General features: G+C 47.2%; 1 protein-coding gene across 2 annotated transcripts in view; it reads right to left on the bottom strand.

The window, feature by feature from the left end:
• Positions 1–1,951: 1,951 nt before the first annotated feature.
• The window catches only part of ncbp3 (nuclear cap binding subunit 3), a 13,206-nt gene continuing 8,576 nt past the window's right edge, over positions 1,952–6,581 (bottom strand). For both annotated transcript variants that reach the window (XM_085364185.1, XM_085364186.1), the window contains exons 10-13: positions 6,528–6,581; positions 3,642–3,790; positions 3,400–3,570; positions 1,952–3,323 (exon numbers count right to left, since the gene is read on the bottom strand). The exon at positions 6,528–6,581 is cut by the window's right edge and continues 262 nt beyond it. In XM_085364185.1, the coding sequence (XP_085220311.1) occupies positions 2,965–3,323; positions 3,400–3,570; positions 3,642–3,790; positions 6,528–6,581 (733 nt within the window). In that variant the 3' untranslated portion in view covers positions 1,952–2,964. The remainder of the gene's footprint in view (positions 3,324–3,399; positions 3,571–3,641; positions 3,791–6,527) is intronic.

Below are 6,581 nucleotides of genomic sequence, written 5' to 3'. Positions count from 1 at the left end.
GAACTCATACGGCTAACTGTTCGTCCCGGACTTGTTGAGAAATCACGCCGGTTCGGGGGTATATTTCAGCCGTCTTCTGTCGCAGTTCAGTGCCCTTTCAACGACCACAAGAAAATGGCGACTGTAACTGAAGGAAGTCTACGTCACGTTGAGGTTTTTATAACAGTCGTGATGTCAGTGCAGTGTCATTGGCTGGTTTCAGCCCGCCTTAACCTGGGTTTTCTTTGCGATTAGTTGGGGGAAATAACGGCCACACAAATGAGCCAATCAGAGTGGAGTACCGTCAGTCCCGATTACATAACGAAAAATGATTGCAACAGCTCTTACTCAACGACCAGGCCGCAGCACTACTCGCAAATAAACTATGTTCGCATATCGTAACACCAATAAATAAATATATATAGATATGTATATTTAAAAACTAAATTTAATCAATTCAAACAATTTTAATTCTACATTTTGATCGAACTGTGTCTTTGTAAAAGTCTTAAAAAGTGTGTGCCATCCCTCATAAACATGGGAACTACGTACAGACAAGTACATCAGGAGAAAACAGAGTTTACACAATTATAACAAACTTATAAGTCAACGTCACCAGTTTGAACTGGGAGCAGCTCTGTGTGTAATGCCTGCAGGAACAGACAGGTTATTTGTTATATGCAGACGCAGCACTGGTTCATCTCTGCAGTTAGGAATCATTCAAGCATGAAAAAGTCACCTAAGAGTTAAGAGGCGTAACCAACACCAAAGAGCTACCTCATCAGGCCAGAACGTGTGTTTCACCCAGACGTCCTGTAAGTTTCAATGAGGCGTTGAGAACACATGAAAAGGGAAAGGCTGAGCTGAGGGTTCCCAACTCTCTGAATGCTACTCATGGCCATTGTTCAGCGCTCATGACAGTTTGCATAGTAACGACTATGAAACTGAGCTCACTGTTCAGGCTCATCTGAATCTGCTGAAAAGATCACTGTGGTCTGTCGGCGCCGCAGCCAGAGCGCCGCTGAGCCGGCCTTACCTTAACTTCATCAAATTCAATCATATCAAACATCCTTGAAAGAGTCAAACAGCTAACAGATCATCTGCAGAGGTTTATTTGAAGAGTTTCAGTCAGGTTTCAGAGCTCATCACAGCACAGAAACAGCTTTAGTGAAGGTTACAAATGATCTTCTTATGGCCTCTGACAGTGGACTCATCTCTGTGCTTGTCCTGCTAGACCTCAGTGCAGCGTTCGATACTGTCGACCATAATATCCTATTAGAGCGATTAGAACAAGCTGTAGGTGTTACAGGTACTGTGCTGCTGGAGATTCCCATGATGCACTGAGTGTTTCTTGGTGTGGTAATACACCTTTCTACATTTAATCGTTAGTAATTATTAATCTCTGGCTCTCTTCTGCAGCACGTCTTTGTCCCATCGTCCAACTTCTGCCAGAGGTTTTTCCATCCGGCTGTCGCTACAGTGACAGCTCAGGGGTCTTTACCTGACATTATAAAGCACTTTGACACAACTGTGAGCTGAAGTGTTTTCTGCTGGACATTTGTCATTTTAATTTGCAATGTTTTCGTTTTTTCCTGTGAATTCGATTCGTACACCTGACAGAAGCGTCGCATTTATTCAGGCAGCAGCTCCAACAGCGAGAAACACACACGTCTGCAGACTTTTTAAAATAACTCAACTGTTTAAATTAAGGATTAAAATTTGCATTATGGAGGGGTGTGGCCTCTTTAGCTGACAGGTGGATGGTGACGCACAATTCTGACCTGGAGCCTGATAATATGGCTGCTGAGGTTAATCGCACCAACACGTCTGAGGAAGATGGTTTTATATTTGGCTGTTCCTGAGCATCTGTGTGTCTGCGTCCAGCGCAGAGGCCACGCCTCAATGAGCTCACAACCCCTCCCTGGTTGTTGGAACACCCGCCTGAAAAGCACACCTGTGTTGTGCAGGTATCTGTGGTCAGGGTTACAGGAAGAAGACTCGACACGTGTGGAATAAAACATCAGCCGGTACTTTAATAATGATCTCATCTCAGGAGCAGCAGTGTGGTATCACCTGCACGTGGACCCAAAGGCTTCATTTAAAAACAACACATCATGTGACGTCACAGGAACAGTCGATGGACTCGCACTCGCACACACATCCGGGTCATCAACAAGGTGTTTAGAAGAAAAAAATAATAATAAAGAGACAAAAAGTAGGAAAATGTCCCACAGCGGACGCCCCAGTCCTGCCAGCGCTAACACCACGCCTACACCACACGCTGGAGGCGGAGTCACTTCACTGTCTGAGCTGCAGTCATACGGGGAAAAGCTGAGGAATGGTGGCGAGCGAGAATGGTGACAAGAAGAGCAGCAGCAGGTGAGCGGAGAGTTTCCCATGATGCTTTGCCACATCCTGACAGAACACCACAGGCAGGAGGAGAGGAGGCCGCGGGAACCAAAGCTTCGCCCTCTGCTCATAATTAGCACCGAACTTCGCAGGACTTCCTCTGAAATGTCCTCAGATCCACAGCCGAGTGAACAAACTCCGGAACGCCGAGGCAGGAAATGACCTCACAACCCGACTGACCCCTCAGTACTGGGCGATACGACTTCAGGGGACGGATCGCTTCCTTTGGCTCTATTCTGCCTCACCTGCAGCAGGTGATTAGAGGCCACGCCCCCAAACAACTGTCACTGATCTGGATGATAAAGTGACAATTTGCAACTTCACCTCGCTTCAGACAGGAAGTGAGGAGGGCGCACACTGCAGGAAGTTGAAATTAAAGGTGGGCGGAGCTTCAGGGAGCAGTCGAGGTGGACTGCGGCTCCCTGGAGAAGTTTTATGAAATGTTTCTGTTGATATTTACGAGTCATTATTTCAGGTGTTTTCAAAGGGAGAAGCTCGCCGCCCGGCCCCGTTCCCCAACTCACCCGGGTCGTCCATCAGAGGAAATACTGCTCCGCCCCCTCCTCCTCGTGTGGTTCAGGCGTCGGACTCGTCGCTGCTGTCGCGGCTGATCTCGATCTGCAGCGAGGGCAGGTTGTCCAGCCGACTCTTCTTCATCTTGTGGGTGAGACGCTCCTGCTTCTGTTTGATCATGGCGCCCCACATCCTCTGCAGCGTCGAGTCGTCCTCCTCGTCCCCGCGCCTGTCGTCCTCCTCCTCCTTGTCCCCCTCTCCGTCACCACGCCTCCTCTCGCTTCTACTGCTGCCACCGCCATCCCGGCCCGATGAGGAAGAGGAGAACAGCCCCGCCGAGCGGCCGCTTGACCTGTCGTGACGTCTGGCGGCAGCGCTGCTGCCGTCGTCGTCGCTGGAGCCGAGTCTGCTCCACAGCCCGCCTGCAGACGAGAGAGAGCGTTACAAACGCCACACAGCAAAGAAAGAAGACGACAGAGGTTGGCGTCGCCTCCGTACCCGTCTTCCTGTCTGTGGATGAGTTTGAGCAGTGGCCTCTGCTGTCCTGACTGGCCACGCCCAGTCTGCGATGCACATCTCTGGCTAGGGGAGTGTCTCTCGGGGACAGCGGCGAGGGGGAGCGGCGTCTGTCTGGAGAGTAGCGTCTTTTCCCGAGCCGCTGCCGTACGTCTGCGGAGAGCGTCAGAGTCAGAGGCCCGCCTCACGGCAGCACAGCAAGCACCTGGATTTAAACCGCTCACCTGTCTTCCCGCCGCTGACCACCGGAGGGGGCTGGCTGTGCTGAGAGTGGCCCTGCCGCTTCTCCTCCAGCAGCTGCCGCACGTCCGTCACCTTAGAGGGCGACGAGGCTTTGGTCCTGCTCTGTGATCCCGACGTTCCGATCCTGTTCCTGAACGGTGCGACACAGGCAGAGTTAAACGCAAAGCAAACGTGTGTGAGCGCGGCGGCGAAACATTCCTGCAGGTTTAATGATCAGAGCAGAAGAAAATCTTTCGTGCATTCACTAGCTGTGTCCCACAACCTAGGCTGCATCCTCCTGAGGCCGCATTTGTAGGCCGATTACATCACAGCAACGCGGCGTAGACTCCTCCAAATATATCCCAAAATGCCTCCTCCATTTCCCCGAATTTGAAGGATGGGTCGGGTAGGTCCTTTACTGCAACTAAGTTTTAATATTACTCTTATTATTCTTTCTGGGTCACAAAATAAACTTTTAACATATGTCCAGGCGAGAATGTGGCTGTGCAAACCTCAAATATCTGCTCGGTTTATCAAGACACCACATATTTGCAAAAGTGCTTCGACGTTTTCGGAGACATCTGTTACCCACCAGCGAGCCGGGGCGAGAACGGCAAACTCCCGGCACATCGTTTTCAGATAAGATAAAGAGACAAAGAAGAAGTTTATTGTCATTGTAGTTATACAACAAAATTTGTTTGGTAGCTCACAGCAGCAATAAAACAAGAAGCAGCACAGTAATAAATAACCGTAGTAAAAGTATAAGATATAAAGTAAAAGGAAGGAACTTAGCACAGTAAATAAAGAAAACATAACAGTATTTACACCAGACACTTTACAGACCACCGCGGTCTTTCGCTACTCAGTTTAAATGTAATATATAAGTTACTTAGACAATGATAGTCGACTAGTCAGCGATTATTTTTGCGATTAGTCACTAATCAGATCATCATCCATACAGCTTATTGCACCAGCAGCATCTGCTCTTATATAACTATCATTAGCTTACAGCTTTAAGTGTTTCAGGTGCTAACTAAAAATAAAGACAAGATGATAGTTTATTAAATGTTAATGACATTTGCAGATTGTTTCGGTGAAGTTTAATAAACTCCTTGCTATCTAAAATATAACAGGACACCGGAGTATATTCTCGAGCATCTCACACTTCTGATAATCAGCTGTCTGCTTGATGTTTATTCAGCTGTGTAAAAACTATAACTTTAATCTCAGACAAACTGATTTACTCAGGAACAAATAAAATACTAAAAAAAAGCCAAACAATAACATTTTTAAGTTATCTAAGTGACTCATATATCATGTTTAACCTGAGTAGCGAAAGACAGCGGTGGGTTTGAAAACGATTTGCGGGGAGTCCGGTGTTCTCACAGCTCTAGTTAGCCTAGCCCCCGGCTCGCTATCGAGCTAGTGGGTAACAGACGTCTCCGAAAACGTCGGAGCGCTTTTGAAAATATGCGGTGTCTTGATAAACTGAGCAGATATTTGAGGTTTACACAGCTACATTCCCGCCTGAAAATATGTTAAACGTTTATTTTGTGACCCAGAAAGAATAATAAGAGTAATATTAAAACTAACTAGCTGCCGCCATTGTTGGAAACTGAGCTGGGCCGCGCTATGAATTCTGGGACAGAGCTTCTTCTTCTTCTGGGTTTAACGGCAGCTGGCATCCTTGTACATGCAGTGCTGCCATCTTCTGTTTCAGTCCGTTATTACACTCTTAAATCCTGCTACTTATTCCTGCGTCTTTTGTGATCTTACAAAGCTTCAAACGACGCGTCGACTATTAAATCAGTCGTCGACGATTTTGATAGTCGACGTAATCGTGACTAGTCAACGTAATCGTGGCAGCCCTATTAGACAACCTAAAAATGTTATTGTTTGGCTTTTTGTTTTATTTGTTCGTGAGTAAATCTGTTTGGCTCAGATTAAAGTTATTAGATAAAATAAAACTTTATTAATCCCCCGGGTGGTTTTCACACAGCTGAATAAACGTCAAACAGAAAACTGATTAAACAGATGGTCGAGTTTACTCCAGTGTCCTGTTACATTTTAGACAGCAAGGAGCAGACGGACGAGTTTATTAAACTCCACCGAGACAGCGCTGACGCAGATCTGAAGGCGAGACCGTCCAGTTTCAGAGCTGTTTACTTCCGGCCTTCTCGGTCCTCCGGAGGATGCAGCTTAGGTTTTGGGACACAGTAACTGTCAGTACTCACAGCAACAGCCTGGAGACTAAAGATCCGCCCACACAGGAAGTAGTATGTGGTAGTGGTTGTTTTACAGTTGCTGGTTGGTGACCAGCCAATCGTTCTCACTCGCTTCAAAGTTAAATAAAGTTTAACTCGGGATCCGCCCACTTCCCACCATCATCACCCAAAACTGCAGAATGCCTGATTTTTCTATGATGTCACTTCCTGTGAGGCCGCCCACTCAGACGTAAAAACAAGGTTCTGGTATTTGAAGGAAGCAGGAACACTGCGGCACCCCTGATTTTCAAAATAAAAGCTGTGAGCAAACATGATGGCTCTTTCCATTTTAATTTAATGCTCAGCCTCACTGAGAGGCGTGCACACGCACACAGACACACACACTCAGTCTGCAGCATGTCTTTTGTAACCAACCAATCACAGCAGATGGCCCCTCCCTGAGCCTGGTTCTGCTGGAGGTTTCTTCCTGTTAAAAGGGAGTTTTTCCTTCCCACTGTCGCCAAAGTGCTGCTCATAGGGGGTCATATGATTGTTGGGCTTTTCTCTGTATGTATTATTGTAGGAGCGCCTTGAGGCGACTGTTGTTGTAAAAATAAAACTGAATAGAAAATAACACACACACACACACACACACACACACACACACAGGTGAGCGACTCTGACCGGATGCTCTTCAGGTGCGTCTCCAGCTCGTCGGCATACATCGTCATCTTCTTG

This window comes from Diplotaxodon limnothrissa, linkage group LG10 (genome assembly GCF_057381915.1).
Source record: "Diplotaxodon limnothrissa isolate DT_005_m linkage group LG10, D_limnothrissa_male_GT1.1, whole genome shotgun sequence".
Lineage (NCBI taxonomy): Eukaryota > Metazoa > Chordata > Actinopteri > Cichliformes > Cichlidae > Diplotaxodon > Diplotaxodon limnothrissa.
The sequence above is the reverse complement of the archived record's forward strand: the minus strand, read 5'-3'. Positions and strand labels throughout refer to the sequence as shown.